Source organism: Macadamia integrifolia, chromosome 7 (assembly GCF_013358625.1).
Source record: "Macadamia integrifolia cultivar HAES 741 chromosome 7, SCU_Mint_v3, whole genome shotgun sequence".
In the NCBI taxonomy this organism is placed as follows: Eukaryota; Viridiplantae; Streptophyta; class Magnoliopsida; order Proteales; family Proteaceae; genus Macadamia; species Macadamia integrifolia.
The window spans coordinates 21,499,478-21,518,342 of record NC_056563.1 but is presented as its reverse complement, the minus strand read 5'-3'; the positions used below and the strand labels follow the sequence as shown (position 1 = coordinate 21,518,342).

Here is an 18,865-nt window from a genome sequence, read left to right as displayed (position 1 = left end):
TCCGAATCTACCGTTTCTGGGAGAAGGGTAGTTGAGTCGATTACGAAGTTAGGTATTTCAAGTTTTCAAAATTTGCACGGCATTTCATTTCATGTGCTTTCTGCCGTTCCCCTCAGCCAGCCAATCACAACTCATACATGACACCAATTTGCGACAAAAGTCATTAAAAAAATATATATATATATATTTGCGTGAAGCTTTTTTTTTTTTTAAGCAGTAGGCCTTCGAGAAGGTCGAAGGAAAGGTCGAAAAGAATCAAGGACTACAGCTGTCAATAGTTATCCAAATGTAACACGTGTCAGATATTTAGAAAAAGTGGACAGATATTACCACCGTTGATCACTTGGCAGTTGGCACCGCCTTGTTTAAAGTACCATGACAAATTCTTCTCCACGTGGGTTTATTTCACCCGTCGATCTGAAACGACTCCCTTCATTTTTATCCGTTGATTTGTTATAGGGCTTCTATAAAATTAGGGTTCCATCGCATTAGTTTTGTATCCATCATCGTGGTGTTTGATCTTGAAGTTCGTGTTGACGTCTCTGCGGCTCTGTTGGCTTAGATCCGTCTCTTTGAAGGGGTCTCCTGGTTTCGTCTCGTTTGATAATAACCTCCGTCCTATCTTCCTTTCTTCCTTTCTTCCTTTCTTCAACATCTTTCTCTCAACCTTTGCCGAAGTTAGTTTTCTTGATCCGTTGATTTTGTAGTTTCTTGATTTCTGTGAACTGGTAATGATCAGATCGCTAAGGGATGAAGCGGATCGAGGTCGATCTTTGCGGAGGATCTGTTTGGCGTCGGTGATGTTTCTCTACTTTAATTAATTCCAAGTTTAGATTTTTTTTCTTCTCTTTTGTGTTTTACGTTCTGCAGGTTTAGCTGTATGGAGAGAAATTTGTTGACTATGAGCGAGCTTCGGATTTCGTCGATGGTAGCCGGAGATCGGGTGATGATCTACCATGGGGACCTATTCAGACCTTTTTCTTTGAATCTTTCGATGTTAGGTGATTGGTGACGATTGCTGATGGTGGAGTCTTTGTGAGGTATATTTTCGCTATGGTGAGACGTTTGTAACGCAGGGTGGAGCTGCGTGATCTTATGTTCTCTTCAAGATCGGCGTAAAGATATGGAATGGAAGAAAATATTTAGGTGAGCGGCTGGTGAGGTTATTGAAAGATGTAAAAGAGATCGGTACAAAGCCCTGAATCATTCAAAGGGTGTTTGTCCAATCTTCTTTGTCATCAGGCCTTTGCCATGACGGGTGCGCTTGCATGGCAGGTCAAAAAAGATAATAAAAAGTCTTTGTTTGTGTTTTCGGGGAGATCGCACGTGGTTCTAGCCCGGGATCTCCCCTTCTTCGTGTCGGCTCTGTTCTCTTTTTCCTCTTGTCCTTGTTCTTATGTTTCGCCTCTGTTCGGATCTCCAACTCTCGATTACGTACGTAAATCCTGGATCAAACTGAAGAATGAGATCGGTAACACAACATGAACGACGCCAAGAAGGAATCGAGATGGCTATCCTGATTTCAAAGGTATATATTATAATTCTTGATCTTGATATTTTTAGTCGTCATTTTCTACAGACAGCATCATCGGTTCCTTCTTAATTCGTAGATAGAACGTGTACCTTCAATTCATTTCTGCTAGCATGATATCCACCTTTCTTCGTGATACGATCTATTATTAGTACACCTTCGTAAAAAGCCATGAATACCATAAAATTTGCACTAATCAACGTTAATTCTATATGAATCTGAATTTGGATTTACTCAAAACCTTTTATATAGTAATTACATGATTTTGTTCCTCATATGATATGAGTTGATATTTGTGGATGTGAGAGAATTTTCTCTTCCCTTGTATTTCTTTTTTATATCCTCGTACTTTTTTATATTCGAGTTCTTGTTGTAACTCCTATGTGGAGTCGGGGCTGGGATATGATGTTAGGGGCCGGATATTGCGGATTAAGAATTTTTGCACTCTCGTAATTGTTGCTGTGTAATTGTGGCAATTGGATGTGGTCTTGAAGCTGGACGGATTTCTGATCGTGCAGTAGCTTCTCAGTTGTGCCTTTCATCTGCTACCGATCTGCGACTGATGTTGATGCTGATACTGATACTGAAGTTACCTCTGATGGGCTTGATTTTGCCCCAGCAGATGATGTTGCTGGAGCTGCTGGTTATCAATAATTTCCTTTTTGTGCAGTAGAGCGTTTATGTTTTGTTGCAACTCAAGACAAGAAGATATAAAATAGGTGAAAATTAGGAAAAGTTCTCTTCGAGGATTCGAGTCCTTCCAATTTTATCCTAAGATTAGTCGGCGATTTTGAGTCAATTGATATCTTTTCTATGGATGTTCCTTTTGTTTTTCGGATTGTGGAAGTTATTGAAATTAAGAAGTGATTTTTTTTTCTTTTTTTGTTGGGATACCTGATCGTTAGTCTTGTTATTTATTTTCTGCATGGACTGTAAATTACAGGAAGCATCTCATGAATAATTTTAGAAATATTTCCCTCATTGGTTATGATTAATGTATTTTTAGGTGGGTAGTGAAGTTCGGTGGGTAGACAAGTAATGTTCTGTATGCGTGATAATTATATTTAATCGTACACAGGATTTGGATATTATGTGTTCTTAGCCGACAGAAACAAGTCTTGGTATAGTTATACTGGTTCTATTTGATTTTTCTTGTTTAGGGACTAGAAACAAGTCCTGGTATAGTTATACTGGTTCTATTTGATTTTTCTTGTTTGGGGACTAGTAAATATAGTTCGTGGTTCAGTTCAACGTCATGAGCAAGTTTTGGTAATGTTTTAGCTAATCTGAGCAAGTCCCATCACAAGGTAAGTCATCGTTTATATTTACGTCTTTTTTTGTTGAAGTTTTTCCGTGCATCAAATTATAGTTGATACGTGTCTTGTCAATAGCGTGCGTTCTCTGTTGTGAAAATCATTTCTTTGCTAAGCTGAGTTTGCGTAGCTTCGTCCTTTAATTAGGGATTTTTATTTTAGATTTTTCAAACTCGCAAGAAAAGGGAAGCCTACAGAAGGGAACGAAGCGCAGAGAAAATTCTAGGCATTCAGACATCTGTAGATAGAACTCTTTATTATTTATACTATCAATCCATTTATTGATGTTTATGGCGGTTAAGTACATGTGAGGGTATGATACTTGGAACCTTTTCTTTCTACCTCCAGGGAAATTCTCGTCTTAGTAGTTTCAAAAGAAAGTAAAATTTGATCTCTGAACAGTGGATCCTTGAGCTCGGAACTGGTAAGAGCGCTCAACCCTAATGACGGTGAGAGAGGATGATGGTTCAAACCCATCAGGATCCTATTTATTTCTTTTACACGATGCCTTGCTTTTTAGTAAAGCTAAGGAATAGTACTGCGATGATGTTTTTTGTCGGCTTTTGTAGTTTTTATTTTGCACGTCAGAGCAAAATAAGGTTTTAGAGGTAGATAAAAGGAAATAATTATTTAATATAGAATGATTTGAAGGGAGAAAGTTATCGTTTTGTTTTTTTAAATTGAATGTGTTCTAATGTTAGTGTGGAGTAGTCTGGCATGTTCTATGTTAAGTGTGTTGTTATGATTTTAACTGAAGGACCTGAGCAACTATATTATGGGTTACTAGGATTTTAACTGAAAGATTTGATCAACTTTAATAAAACAGTTTTAAGAGAAAATATTCAAATTTTCAATTCACGGTTGTCGTACATCTGAAATTTTCACTGATACCTCAGTAATCTTAAGTATTATTATGGCCTGTACGGACACCTGCTTCCAAGCCTTTTTGAAAATGCTTTGAGCGCATAGCTTTGTACACACATTGCTGCGAAGCTATGCGTGTATTGAATCCCTGCAAGCCTTTTGAAAAATGCTCTGCATTCATGGCTTCGTAGCGGGGTCTGTATGAAGTTGAACTCTGCAAGAAATTTTTTTTAAATTTAAAATATTTTTTTTGTCAAATCCATATTGGCTAATTTTATTATACCAATTGATTTTTGGACATTTTATTTGCTTTTTTTGGATTTTAAAAAATCACAAATAGCTTGATTGTCAATTCGGATGAGAGTTTTAAAAGTTCTTTTTCAAATTATATCCGTTAAACTTGTTAGACGGATTTTTGAAGAGGTCTAAAAAATTAAACTAATAGTGGAACATAGCAGAAAAGAGGGCTTCAGTTATAACTTTAGCTACGAAGATATGATTACGATTTCGAAGAAGGGCAACGAAACGAGCAGTAATCACTATTTAGGCGGGGCAGGCTATGGCGGCAAGTTGTAGAGGTTTCATGGAAGTGGAGAGGAGAATGCATACAATGACGGGGAGAAAGTTGAGGGTGGGGCGAGGGTTGGTTGTCGGGGGAGAGGGAAGACGCAGATGATCGACAGAATCTGTTGAAAGCAGGGCGCGAAGGAGATGCAGATGATTGTGAACTGAGACCGACAGAATCTGTTGAAGGGAGGGGGCGAACGAGATGAAAAGAAACCATAGAGAGGTCGTATGAGGCATGTTTGGCTATAAAAAAAAGAAGGGACGGGAAAATACCATATGTTGCATGTATTACACGTAGTGTTTTTTTTCATCCAACGGCCATTTTTGCAATAGTATTATTCAATGGTCAATAGATGCTACCATGTCTTATTCCTATGTGATTTAATAGTATGTTCAGCCTTTTCTCCAAAAAAAAAATTATAAAAACAAATATTCATAAGAAAAACATAATTTTACCCCAACAATGAAATTTAAGTTCTAGTGGATCATAATATGATCTTTCTTTTTCTTCTTCATTTTTTTTTTTTTGTTAAATATCACATAATTTTGATTAATTTGAAACATGTATTCAAAAACACAATTGAGTTGCCCAGATGAAATAGGCAACTAGAGTATAGAGAGCTTCTGAACTTCTCGTTGAAAGTGAATTTGTTCTCGCTAAGAAGTTACCCCTTTAAATGTTACTCCCTGAAAGTCACAGTCTTACTTACTGTCTTGTTAAATAAATTGTGCATTTCAACTAGATTTTGCCCATAATAGTTTTGGTTTAGCCCTAAATGTGGTTAGGGCTCGGGCCAGATTCAGCCTAGCCTATGCTGGCTTAGTCTGGTACCAACTTGTATAGGGCTGGACCTGACCTATCTTGTGCCACGGCAAGGGCTGTTCAGGCTAAATTCATGATTGGGCTGATCGGTCAAGGTCATGTATTGTTGGATATGTGTCTCCATCAAACTCGGTTTATTAATAAAAATGTTTAATTTTATTTATACAAGTCATTTATTTATTTGGCTTGTAATGGGTTTTCACAAAAAATTATTCTTGACTAGAGATAGGACCGGATATCCTGTCTATATGGTTATTATATTGTATGTTACCATGGATGTGATTTCGATACATAAATGTAAGTATACATACTATGTATGTACAGAAAAGAAGCTAGTAAAAATCTCACATGTATTATTGTCAGTTTTGTGAGGACGAGATTCATAACCGTCACTTGATCTTTGACTTGAGGGATTTTATTTGTTGAAATGTTGTATCACGTGTTTTGGTAAATCAATGGTGAGGTCTAATGGACTATATATCGGCACACTGGACTTATAGTCCCACTTTGTTAATCAAAGAGATTGTCAACATGAGATCCAACTGCCCTTGATTGGGGAATATCGAGGAGAGAATATATGTACTTGATCGGACTGAAATCTAGTACCAATGTCGTTTTTGTAAATTGTTTACAAAGTTATTTTTTAATATAAAAATAATATTTTAATAATTAAATTTTATTTGAAATATTTTTTGGTGTTCGATCATGTTCAAGGAATCTCTAAAACAAACATGTACAATGAGTTGGGTTAAGATATATTAAATTACATGCTCTATAGCTCATTATGGGATATTGGGAAAGTGGAAAGTCTTATATGCAAATTAAATAGTTAATATTCCATGACAAGATTTGGGAATATATCTTTATGGTACTGGATAAAATATAATTTGATTATATTTTTCATCTATAATAAAAAATATAGCAATCCCTTTTAGATTCTACATCTTCCCATTTGAGAAGCAAAGTAGTTTACTTTTTGAAAATTGTTCTCTACCATCAAGATTCGGGTTTTTATTTTTTATTTTTTATTTTTAATAAGAAATAAATATTTGACCAAAAGAGAAAACTCTAAAAGAGGTTTTATTATATAAGGGACTAGGAAGAAAGATATTTAGTTTTTTTTGGAACTTCCTCTCTGCTTTCCTATGTTTTTTCTTTCCCTTCGTTCTCTCCTTTGTGAGGATTGCGCTTCTCCAATTAAACATGGATCATAGCTTCAAAGTGTTGAGATCGATCCTTACGATTGCTCAAGTGTGGAAGAACTATTATCTGGAGGAAGAACTTTAATTGCGGTTATAAGGTAAACTCTTTCATTCTTATGTAATTAATTTTTTGTACAGTGATTTTAAATAGAAGAGATCCCAATCCGATCATTTCCGCTGCGCGATTGGATTTCATCCAACATGTATAATGTCCATTGATATGTAGGGCGGTCATTGGCCATTGTCTTTCATCACGATAATTAAGCTTTCTTTTTTATTTTTATTTTTTATATATATATATTTGCTTTTTTGGCAATAGACTGGCTGGGTTTTTTTTTTCCCCAATGAAAACATATCCCTTCACCGCATTAAACTAAACTTAAGTTCATAGACAATTTTCGCTGCATCCAATTACAAGTCAATTTATATAAATAAACAATTAGAATAATTAGAGTATACCAGCTCACTGAAATTACTTTTGAGTGATCTAGATAGTTCATGCTGCAACATGAAAGGTGGGAGAACCATATTGTCTGAGCTAGAACTTCCACCACTCCATACAAATATATAGTAAACTACAAATATCCACATAGTTCTCAAATATGGGGTAATTTTGTTTTCACATTCAATTATTATGTTGAGTCTCTTGATCTACATCATAGTTGGTGAGCTATGGTGTGTAAAAAATCCACGTTCACCAGGAGGTCTCAAATTCATGCTTCTTGACTGTTATCTACTTCCCTTCTCTACCTATTTATAAAATAAATAATAAAATAAAATTATGATGTCTCTTCACCCGCATGGTAGGATGATGTCATGATTCTTACCACTGAATAGATAGTTTAGGTTTGGATTAATCATTTGTCAAATTTTAGAATCTAATTCAGATTGGCGAATTCTATTTATGCCGAAACTTGACATGTAGGTTGAAGATATTAGTCTTCAAATACGTTCCACAGCTGCTTTTCTTAATTTTTCTTATCCATTGGGTTGACCATCTCCCTTAATTGGTGAAGATTTTTCAAATCTCTCACGCGCCAGATTTTTTTTTTTAATGGAGCCTTTATTTTCTTCATCTAAACTAAATCATCTGCAGCTGATTGGATTATATTAAAACTATATGATTTATTTATTTCTGTAGGTGATAAGTTCTTCTACAGCAGATCAACTCTAGAAGCATCAATCCGCGCCATCAGGAATGCAATTTATGAAAGCTAAGATCACTGAAGTTCACATGGTTCCAAGGAGGCAGTGGAACATCTTCAACATTCAGACCACGATGGGTGAATGCTACGTAGTATCTGTATTATAAGAGCCTACACATCTGGGAGGCTCATTCTATAGCAAGTTGGTCCATTAAAAAGGGTGTATCCGGTGTAAAAAACTTCCATGTGTGAGGGCTGGGTGGCAAGAACTACACAGCCGAACTTCACTAGTGTTGCTAAAAGTCATGTTTGGTGCACTTCATGTCCATTTTAGTTAAATTCATGTATCCGTTTTGTCCATGTAACAGTAATAATATAATTCTCCAGTTAGTAAATAAATTAAAATAAAAAGTTAAGTTGAAAAATAAAAAAAGATAATTTTTTCGTCTGTTTGTTCATTGGTCCCTGAAAAACATAATAACCAAACATAGAAGAGTTTTAGGTAATGATGATTATAGAACTTTCCTTTTTATTTTTAGAAGTGATTTCACCTTTTTTTTTTTTTTTGTAAAGTGATTGCATCAATAAGATTAAAGGAGATCAGAAAACACAGAGTTAACAAGACAATTTGGGCATAAAAGAGAACTTGAATCAACAAGGTTATTAGCCCAAAATTGACCATAGAATGAGCTAATGTATTTATTGTACGACAAATACGTATGAACGAAACAAAGAAAAAGGAGAAAGCTAAGTGTAATGTATCTTCAGTAGTAAAAATGACTTAAATTGTTGGGCCCTCCTCCTTGATCCCCTTAATCACCTCTAAAGTAGTCTGATTTCACTTCCCTTTACTTGAACATGAAACCAGATGGAACTATAACTAACTGGAAAAAAAAAAAAACTCATTCCACTATTGTTTCTAGGGAAATATATTTTATATCTAAAAAACCAGGGAGAGGTCAAAAAGTTGACATATTATTTCTAGGGAAATGTATTTTATTTACAAGGAATATGAGAGGAAAAGAAGCTGTAATAAATAAAGGAAAGAACCGAAAATCCTATATGACTGAGCAGAAAACACTGAATGATTTCTTTCCCTTTTAAATTTATAAAGATTTTACATATTACAAGAATCACTTCATCATCGTGTGTATGGTGCTGCCAACCACAGAGCTCATCAATCTCGTCTTCTCCGTCATCATCTCACTTTGTGGTAGGCTTGGTTGGGAATGGAATTCCTCATAGCTGCTGGACCTGCGCGTGGAGGGAGTCCATCCCGGGCTGTTCGGGGCTCCTGCAGAGCATAAATTCATAGAACAAGAACCCAACTAAGTAGGAGAAGGAAAAATGATCCTGGGAGAATTATGCATCCTGTTTGTTAAAGAAGCTAAGTAGCTTCCAGTAATGAATGTTAAAATTTTAAATTACTGAAGCCTGAGAAATCTGATTCTGATATAACATAACATGGTGGCTTTATTCTCAAAATGAATTAGAACTGTGTGGAGAGAAGAAAAAAATGGAATTTTAAATTGTTCATAGGACTGCTCTTTGGGAAGGGTCAGCATTATTGCAAAGTGAAACACTGAAGCATCAGTTCTGGCCAAGCTATTAGGTTGACTATTTGCCAAATTCTGAACTCACCGAATCATATGGAAAATTAAGACATCCAGCTACAAAGTTCTGTACCATCTAAACAAAGCATACAGACTTATCTGACAAGAGTGACACAGATTAGGTGATTGGCAGGGTATAGTGTTAAGAATCACCAATTGCTGGAAAATTTGCAGGAGATATGTTCTCACGGTAAACTGACTACAACAAAAGAGAGCAGACAATAAAACATACATACTGAAATTAAGAGTTATCCCAGTAATATGACACCAGGAGAGTTCAAATGTGATATGTATGTGCCATATGTGCAGTTCAGACACGCAACATGGGAAAATATGGGAACTCATCCATTGCTTAAACCTGAAATGATATCAACATGGCCCTCCATTTCGATATTCAACAGCTAGAGATACAATAATTATACTGAAATTAACGTGTATTTCTAAATTGACAGGTCGAAAGGGATAAAAACCTATTTCCATGTGTTTCTGTTCATTCTTAATGAGTACTTGACATCAACAGTTCATAGACGAAGAACAACATTTTGGGGCAATCAACACAGCATTAAAAAATTGAAGAAGATGAAATCATAAAAGAATAGTTAGGGGCTTTGAGCTTACAACAGAACGGAATGGAAACTCATCTGCTTCGAGCATGTGTACAACTTGCCCCATCTTTGGTCGCTTATTAGCATCCATGTCTATACAACGGAGACAAACCAGCAATACTCGCTTCAATGCTCTTGGTGAGGGTTGCACTTCAATCAGAGGGTCCACCAGTTCTTCTCCACGTCTATTTGTCACCATCCCTTTAAACCATTCAACCAAGTTCACCTTCAAATACAGACAATGACAACAGAATTTAGACTATAGATAACATGGTTACAGATCAGGAGAGAGAGAGAGAGAGAGAGAGAGAGAGAGAGAGAGTTTTATCACCTCTCCAGGTGGTCTGCCATAATCAACTGGACTCCTACCAGTGATTATTTCCATGAGAAGAATACCAAAACTATACACATCACTACCCTCACTAAGCATACCCGTGCTAGCATACTCAGGAGCTACATATCTGCATCGGATAAAAATACCAACACCTCACAAAATGAAACAAAATAGATCATACATTGCTGAAATAACTAATAATAAGGACCAGGGACTAAGAAGAACAAACCCAAAGGTCCCCATTACACGTGTGGTCACATAGCTTGCATCTGATCCCAAAAGCTTGGCCAGTCCAAAGTCTGATACTTTAGGGTTCCATTGCTTGTCCAATAGAATGTTACTAGATTTAATATCGCGGTGTACAACTTTGGGTTCCAATCCTTCATGCAAATATGCTAATCTGTCATTGGTATAAAAAAAAAAGTTACATAGCGGTTCAGGAACAAAAATGGCTCTACAAGCAGAATTGGAAAAAAAAAAAAGGGGGAACAAAATTGAAATGGCATTTAGAAATCACTTCAACTGAAAAGCTGATTAAGATCTCAGGGGCCCAAAATGATAGGGATCATGATGTTGAAATTTAAGATTCAAAAACAGTTTTACAAAATTAGTTTGCTTTGAAAGATAATGAAGATGGAATTGAAAAATCATTCAATCATATGCTACAACATATAACTTAATACTGTTCACAAGAAAGGCCTCACAAAAAGTTAAAATTGACTAGGAGATGGTTATCACTACTTCTGCTCCAAGATCCCAATCCTTTTGAAGATTGAAAGAATCTAACTACTTACTTTAATAGCACCAAACCCTTGACATGTCAAATAGCTGGATGATTTTTGAATTTTGTTTTCAAACAATTTGAACTTTAGTTGAGATTAAGCTTGTCCATAGTGAATGCTTTGTCTTCTTCACTAGTTGTTTTCAAAACACATAGTTTTATAGTCATATTCAGATAACATGCACTTTAAGCCATCTCAACTAACCCACAAGAACATAGACAACAAAGCATGCTGACACAGCAAGGATGACCATCTGCAATGCCTATCACTTACAAATACATTAACCCAGCCACTAGTTCCCTTCCCTAAAACACAAGAAATTAATCCAATAGGAAAATCCCATCACTATTCAGAGCAAACTGATGAAGTCTGCAGATACACAATGCACTAATATTTCAAAGCTCACAAAAGAAATGCTTAAATATTTCTAAACCATATTCAATAATTTATCCAAGGCAATCAAGCAAAGAATGAGATAAATAAGGTCTATGAAATTTCATAAGATATGACATCATACCCTTTTGCTGTTCCTATGGCGATCTTCAATCGAATATCCCATGTCAGAGGGCTAACAGACCCAACATCACCATGTAACCACTGCTCCAAATTTCCATTTTCTACATACTCATACACGAGCATCCTGAATGACAGTACAAATTGCAAGGCACATATTTAAAATGAAATACCATATCATTGCTAATTTCCATTAAGAAAGAATGATAACTGTTTAAAAGTCTAAAAGGAAAAATACCTTTGTGCACCTTCCACACAATACCCAATAAGGCCTACCAGGTTTTTATGCCTTACTTTCCCAATGGCTTCAACTTCCACTTTGAATTCCTTCTCTGCCTGACCCCTACAAATAACATCATCATGGACTACGGAATTAGAAAAATTACAGAGAAGTAAAGAGGAAATGAAGTAATCGCAGCAGTTCCACAACTTTATTTTAATAAAACTAAAAAATACGTTGTTCTTCCAAAAGTATATTGCTCAACCTTTTGGGGTTTGAAAAGTTAGAATACAAGTCCTCAGTATACAATTAGGATTGGAATAAAATAATCTGTAATAGTTTTATTTTTTATTTTTATTTCATTTTGAAAAAAGGATTCTATATGAACTTCATAGGATATAAATTCCCTTTTTCACTGATAAATAGTGGAGATTTAAGAAATGTAATATGTCCATACCTCATCTAATTGATAAGGGGTGATACTTTTTCCAACCCCACTGTTGTGGCCTCCAAACATCTTATCTTTAGGGAAAAACTAAACAGTGCCATCTCTCATGAGTTTTCAGACAAAACTACCCCCATCCACTTAACTTGCAAATCCAGCATCCTCATTCCATTTGATCTCTTACTAACTATTCATACCCATCCTCACTGCAGCCCCCCCCCCCCCCCCCTTCTCCTCTCTCCAGTGAGGAACTGGCAGCAAATCAACAGCCCAAGGAAACAGAAATCTCTTTCTCTTTTTCTCCCGCTTTGCCATTTGGGTGAACATGGCTGCTATGAATCCATAACCATATACTGGCCTCAGAATCAGTGAATGGGGCCTCCTTACTCACCTCTACAGGGAATGAAATCATCAAGAGAGTTATTTAAAGAGTTCTAGAGGCCACAACATTGATCTGGCTGAGTCCACTGCTCATCTTAACTCTAGTCCTACTTCTGTGCTATTGACAAATGAGAATTGAGGACTAGTTGTGTGCTAAACACCATGAAACTTGATACTCTATTTTGAGAAACAAGCCTCAAAGAGTAGTGAAAGTAATCAAAGTCATTGATTTGGATTAGGACATGATGATCACGGTTGTTGATTCGGAGATTTGTTGGTCAGTTGTCTGATGATTCCAGTGACTATGAGCAGATAACAAATTGTGCGACTAGGACGGTAATAAAAACAGATAACTGGATTACACATCATCATAAGTATCACAGTGCTTTCAAATTGGAGCCATCCATCCTTTAGAATAATATGCAACTATTTCACACAAGATGAAATCCAAATCATAAGATATCACAACAAAAATTTTAAATGGAACCCCATAACCTCTTTTCTCGATGGTTTCAAAGAAGTCCTCTTGTTCCGGATTCTAGTGACAGATGCCAGCACGTCTATAAAGATAATTAAAAATTGTCTGGGGAGTTTATAACAGTGTTGCATTAGTTCATAGAAGTGTATGATAGCCAATTGAGATTCAAAGATTTCACAACATTTAGCATAATGCGTGATCATTGAAAGCTATGTTCCTCCACCAAATAATAACTATAAATTAACAAGAGAAAAATTGAAACAGTAGAATGAAGAAAAGAATACACCTGAAATTAATGACAAAAATAATTATTTTGATTGATTTCAAGAATCACTATTAAACCATGCAGGGAACCAAATATCAAGACCAATAATGAAATATGAAGTGAACCTGAAACTATCTGAACAGAACATGTGCAAGAAAGAGAAAATTTCAAGTATAAGTTGGAAGTGACAATTAACAGTTTGTCTTCTTGAGAGAGAGAGAGAGAGAGAGAGAGAGAGAGAGATTGTTACAATCTGCCTTCAGTTTCTTCACGCAGAAGGGGAGAGGGCAGGTGAATGAATGGGGGAGCATTTCTATTGATTTCATGAATCACTATTAAAACAGGAAGGGAACCAAATATCAAGACCAATAATGAAGTGATGAAGGGAACCTGAAACTATTTAACAGAACACGTGCAAAAGAGAGAAAATTTTCAAACATACGAGAGAAGTGATCATTAACAGTTGGGATTCTTGAGTGACACAGAGAGAGAGAGAGAGAGAGAGAGAGAGAGAGAGTAGATGGGTGGAAGGCAGATGAATGAATGGGTAAGGGAGGTTTCATCTGGAACACTATAACCGTGGGGAGTGGGGGTTGATGTTACAGGCTCCATCCAATGGATGATCTAAAAGCAATAATTTTGGGAGGGAACTTTGGAAGTCTGAAACTCATTTCCAGATAAGATTTGTTAGAGGGCCAAACCTAAGACCTTAAGGCATTAGGTGCAGATAGTTCCTTCAAGTAGACACCAAGGACTCAACTTAACAGATATGGGACAATACCTTTATAATTCCCACATCTCAACACTCCCCCTCACTTGTAGCTTCAGCATATCTAGCTTTACATGGGGACAAATAACTTAGGGAGAATAACAAATGAACCTAAGCTTTGATACCATGTTGGAGGGTCCAACCCAAAACCTTAACACATTAGATGGAGATAGCTCCTCAAATAATATGAAGGCAACAAGGACCGAATTAAACCGATGTGGGACTATACCTCTATAACTCCCAATATTTCAACAAGATTGAAGCCTTAGAAGTGAGATATTTTCCTTGCTTCTAGCGTATCATCTAATTCATTTATTCCTTAGTGGGGAATGTAGATCTACTGGGTACACGATGGTGTTGCGTAAATAGAAAAGGTTTTGTTGGAGAAAATATTGTGTGGTCATTGAATGCATTAGCAAGAATAAGATGGGCCTTTCTAATGTAGGAGCATGATCTCAACACTTTGAGATGGTTTGACCTTTCAATTTGGGTCTTAAATCTGAGTTTTAAGCAAATAGCAGTCTTGTAAGGCCCACTGATAGCTTACAGGTCAAGATTTCCAAGTTTTAGGAACTTTATCAACAATTCAATCATGAGATGGTGTTAGGATTTCTAATTTCTTTTCTTTTATTGTTGTTAAGTGGTCTACGGATATGCCCAGTCATTTTATTTCATTTTCCTTAATAGAATATTTGTTTGGTCTATGGTTTGGGAATTGAAGTAGTTGTTTGAAAGAGATTGCCCCTCCTCCCCCCCCCCCCAAAAAAAAAAACGATTGTCTCCTTCTTCCCTTACTTTTCTTTCCCTTCTTTTCTTTATTGCACTATTTTCTTTCCATTACTAACTACTAAAAAAAGAACTGGCAAGCTAATAGACGTTGGATTATTCATCGATCTCCATCTTCCTTTATTGGATTTTATACATTTGAAAACCACCATCAATAGATCATCTTCCAAATCAATTTGATCTACACCAACTTGGTATCAAAGTCGAACCTGAAGCTCTTCCTTATGTAGGTCGATAAGTATATCTATGACTTACTCCTTTCAAAGAAAGATGATCTCCATACACTCCAAGAGAGCGTACCAAAAGAGAATAGCAAAGACAAGCCTCTGAAGAACTCAATAAAAAATTGGAGTTCTTTGTGAAGTTCTACAACCACAAGTTGAAGGCATGTTGATTGTGGAATTTATTCTTCCATAACAGATCTTCAACATCAATCTGATGGCCAATAAATTTTTGGTAGACATTCTCCCATACTTCATAATTCGAGGGAAAAATGTTCTCTAACAATAGGGGAATAATGCAAGAGCATGATCTCAACATTTTGAGATGGCTTGATCTTTCAAATTGGGTCACAGATCTGAATTTTATTATGTGGGGCACTGAAAAAATATGTTCCCAGTACATAGGATAATATTTACATTTATAACAATCTTATGGGGCCATTGGTAGTTTGCAGTTCACAATTTCTAAGCTTTTAGGAACTTTATGTACTATCTAACCATGGGATAGCATTAGGATTTCCAATTTCTTTTATTTATTGCTGCTAAGTGCTTTTTGGATATGTCCATTCATTTTATTTCAGTTTCCTTAATAGATAGGTTGTTTGGTCAGTTTAGGAAACCTCTCATACAGTTTGGGAATCAGAAATTGGGTCAAGCTCTGTTTCTACTTTCTCTGTCCAACCTTGAGTCTTTATAAAGTATGAATTCCTACGGATAAAAGGAATGATTTGAATAACAGATTTAAGTAGTTGCTTGAAAAATACTTTCCCCCACACAACACCCCCCCCCAATAAAAAATAAAAAAACTATTGTCTCCTTCTTTTCTTTATTCCCCTATCTCCTTTCCATTGCTGACTGCTAAAAAAAAAAAAGAACCAGCAAGCTATTAGCCGTTGGATTATCTATCGGTCTCCACCTTCCTCCTCTGATTTTTTGGATTTGAAAACCACAAGATACAGATCATCTTCCATCGACTTCATCTGCATCACTTTCTCTAGAAACTGTGATTCTACCAAACCACTTTCATTGTCATGAGCTTGGCACTATGGAAAAAAGGCTAAAAAACTTAGGAAGGTTATGAACCATCTACAAGTAATGAGCAATGAGAGGCATTTATGGGATGATAACAGCATCAACAAAAGAGGGTCATGCTGTGAGAAATAAAATCCCCTTCCTTAAGAAATTAGAAATCTTGTATAGATATAAATAAACTAGCTGTCGTTTTATCTTTTATCAAAATTGTGTTCTTCGGCATATTTCTTCCTATGGGGTTCCTAGTGAAATTTATTATAGATGAGGGAACAATGGGTGTAAAAGTACTTGTCTAAATTTCCTAGTGAAATTTATTATAGTGTTTTCATCTGATTCTACCAAACCACTTTCACTGTCATGAGCTTGGCACTATGGCAAAAAGGCTAAAAAACTTAGGAAGGTTGTGAACCATCTACAAGTAATGAGTAATGAGAGGTATTTATGGGATGATAACAGCATCAACAAAAGAGGGTCATGCTGTGAGAAAAAAAATCCCCTTCCTTAAGAAATTAGAAATCTTGTATAGATATAAATAAACTAGCTGTCATTTTATCTTGTATCAAAATTGTGTTCTTCAGTATATTTCTTCCTATGGGGTTCCTAGTGAAATTTATTATAGATGAGTGAACAATGGGCGTAAAAGTACTAAAGTGGTTTCATCTGTTTTTATATATATCACCCCTCCAGCAATTTAAAAAAAAAATCAAGTATAAAATATGAGACCCAGTTACCAATGCAACATTTCTATCCATGTAAACTGCCCACCGTTTCAATACAGTTCAGTGCATTTGTTCATGTAATATTGCAAGATTCCTTAAGTTTCTACAGCAAAACAACTCTTATATACTAATCCATTTCATGTCGTAGAAAGGCTTAGTTGAGTTGAGTTGTGCATTTCATTTCATAAGCAAGAAAAAAGCAACCCAAGTCTTGAATACTAATGAGATCAAAGGGATACTGCAAACACAGTGCAATTAAAAAGTGATCTGCCGGATTGAAGCATGAGTGGATGCATTTCCACAAATTACAGCACTTCTCTTTTTAAAATATACTTTTAAACAGGGAAAACCAAAATTTTTCTTCAGAGTTCAAGAATACTCAAGTCTACCATACCAGTAACCAATCCGTTTACTTACTTTGTTTTTAAAGTGACAAATGCAAAGTTAAAAAATACTCAAAAGACAAAAAAGCCGCATTTACAGAAGAAAACGAACACATTAGAGAGAAGCTGGAAGAAGAAGGAGATGAAGCTATCCAGTTTTAAAAGTAGAGCGGGAGAATGGTAGAACACAATAGCAGCACTACCCTTGACATTGGTGTTACGGTATTACTGCTCGAGCAAAGTAACTAAACAGTTCTGACCAGATCTAACGTGAACAAGGGTATTCCATCAGAAACGAAGCCCAGCCAAACAGCCATGCCGACAGGCTACAACGTGACTTCTAATTTTAAATTTTATGATGACAAGGAGAAATGTTTCAACCCATTGGATCAATTTTATATAACTGCAAGAAAACAAAATTCTAAACAACTAAATAAACAAAACAGCGTTTGTTCCAGTAGTCAAATATTTTATTTATTTATTTATTTTTTTTTTTTTTAAATTAATACTTACTTGTTGTTGATAAGGTTCTTCACTGCGACGACTGAATTATCCGGCATAACACCTCTGTAGACGATTCCGTAACCTCCTTCCCCGATCACATTCTCGTCGGAAAATCCACGCGTCGCGATCTCTAGCTCTCTCAATGCATACCACTGACCCCATCCGATATTTGGATTCTCGATAGATACAGCCGATGACGATCCCTGACTCCCGCCGGAAACGTCAGTCTCTGTGCTCCGATTCCCAGTCTCAGATGACTTACCTGCATCCGCATGAACGAAATCTTTGTCTTCTCTCTCCTTATTCTCTGTACCACCGATCTTCCCATTCCCCGTTCGATCTGACGCTTTTATCACAGCAATGTCCTTAGAGATGATCGGAATCATAGCTGAGGTGTGCTTCACACACTTTCGGCGCTTTTTGGAACTTCGAAACGAACGAAAGCAGAGAAGCACCAGAAGAACGACAGCGATCAAACAACCAACGGATATTGCCATGACGATGTAGAGTCTAAGGCCGAATGGTGACGTTCTAGCAGTGAGCTTTCGCAATATTGTATTGGACGCCATTAATGCCGTCGGCTACGGTGAGACTTCAGTTTTCCGGCGAGGGAAAAGTTAGAAATGTATGCATTTCGGAGGAAATAAGAGAGAAAGCATCCGTTGAAGAGACGCTTTTGAGTGTAGAAGTGGAGTGAAAAGAAGCAAAAATCTCTGCATTTGGGAAAAGCGAAGCACTGGATGAGTGGAAGTCGTCTGCCCCGCTAGAGAGAGAGAGAGAGAGACGAGCGGTGTTAACGGATACATACCAAGTAAAAGCTCCGAAAAGAAAAAGAGCCAAAAATAACTGACAAGGAAAGGAGATGACGTGTCCTTTAGGGTCGTGCTTTCGGCATATATTACGGAAGTGCCATGACACGTAGATCAATATAACACGAAAATGACCTCCGTCAGTCTCGAGATTGAACAGAAGAGGCTCATCAGAAGCTTTGATTTTGAATCATCGACCGTTTGGAACTGGGCATTGTCAAGAGTAACGTATTTATTGAGAAAAACAATTCTGTCCCGGCCTAGGCAACGGTCCCATGAAAAGACATATATACCCTTTCTTTTGGAGACGATAGGAAAGGATATCGCTTTCCTTATATAATAAAGGGTGAAAGAATTTTATTCATCTACCATTCTCATTCTTACACCCACACACGGCCCCTGTTTTTAAGGGTTATGAAAAAACACCCCTACAGCCTTGGAAACAGGGGTTGTGTGTAGATGTGTGGAATGCTAGACAAATTGAGTTCCTCCTCTCATATCCTATTTAGGAAAAAAGAACTTTTGAGATTCGGCTCTTCTCCTAAGCATAGATCGCTCAAG

The 18,865-nt window shown here is 36.5% G+C and overlaps 1 protein-coding gene and 1 long non-coding RNA gene across 5 annotated transcripts; one reads left to right on the top strand and one right to left on the bottom strand.

The window, feature by feature from the left end:
* Nucleotides 1-412: 412 nt before the first annotated feature.
* Nucleotides 413-2,415, top strand: LOC122084200. 4 transcript variants are annotated; one of them, XR_006141845.1, is made up of 3 exons: nucleotides 483-1,146; nucleotides 1,462-1,528; nucleotides 2,026-2,415. It is a non-coding gene; the product is annotated as an uncharacterized LOC122084200 (long non-coding RNA). The 4 variants fall into 4 exon arrangements; XR_006141846.1 differs by having other exon boundaries at nucleotides 1,896-2,415; XR_006141843.1 differs by having other exon boundaries at nucleotides 413-1,528.
* A 5,985-nt stretch (nucleotides 2,416-8,400) lies between these two features.
* Nucleotides 8,401-18,293, bottom strand: LOC122084199 (probable receptor-like serine/threonine-protein kinase At4g34500). The gene is made up of 7 exons (XM_042652281.1): nucleotides 17,505-18,293; nucleotides 11,531-11,635; nucleotides 11,297-11,419; nucleotides 10,227-10,397; nucleotides 9,995-10,124; nucleotides 9,677-9,889; nucleotides 8,401-8,739 (listed from the first exon to the last, which is right to left on the bottom strand). Exons 1-7 carry the CDS (start codon nucleotides 18,062-18,064, stop codon nucleotides 8,644-8,646), a joined length of 1,398 nt encoding a protein of 465 aa, XP_042508215.1. The 5' UTR covers nucleotides 18,065-18,293; the 3' UTR covers nucleotides 8,401-8,643.
* Between the last annotated feature and the right edge of the window lie 572 nt (nucleotides 18,294-18,865).

Excerpts from the sequence above, each read along its gene's own strand:
- LOC122084199 (XM_042652281.1), bottom strand. The coding sequence starts at position 18,064 with ATGGCGTCCAATACAATATTGCGAAAGCTCACTGCTAGAACGTCACCA. Across the intron at positions 9,890-9,994 it reads ATGGCAGACCACCTGGAGAG|GTGAACTTGGTTGAATGGTT; the intron begins GTGATAAAACTC and ends CTGTATTTGAAG. Across the intron at positions 8,740-9,676 it reads AGTTTCCATTCCGTTCTGTT|GAGCCCCGAACAGCCCGGGA; the intron begins GTAAGCTCAAAG and ends TATGCTCTGCAG.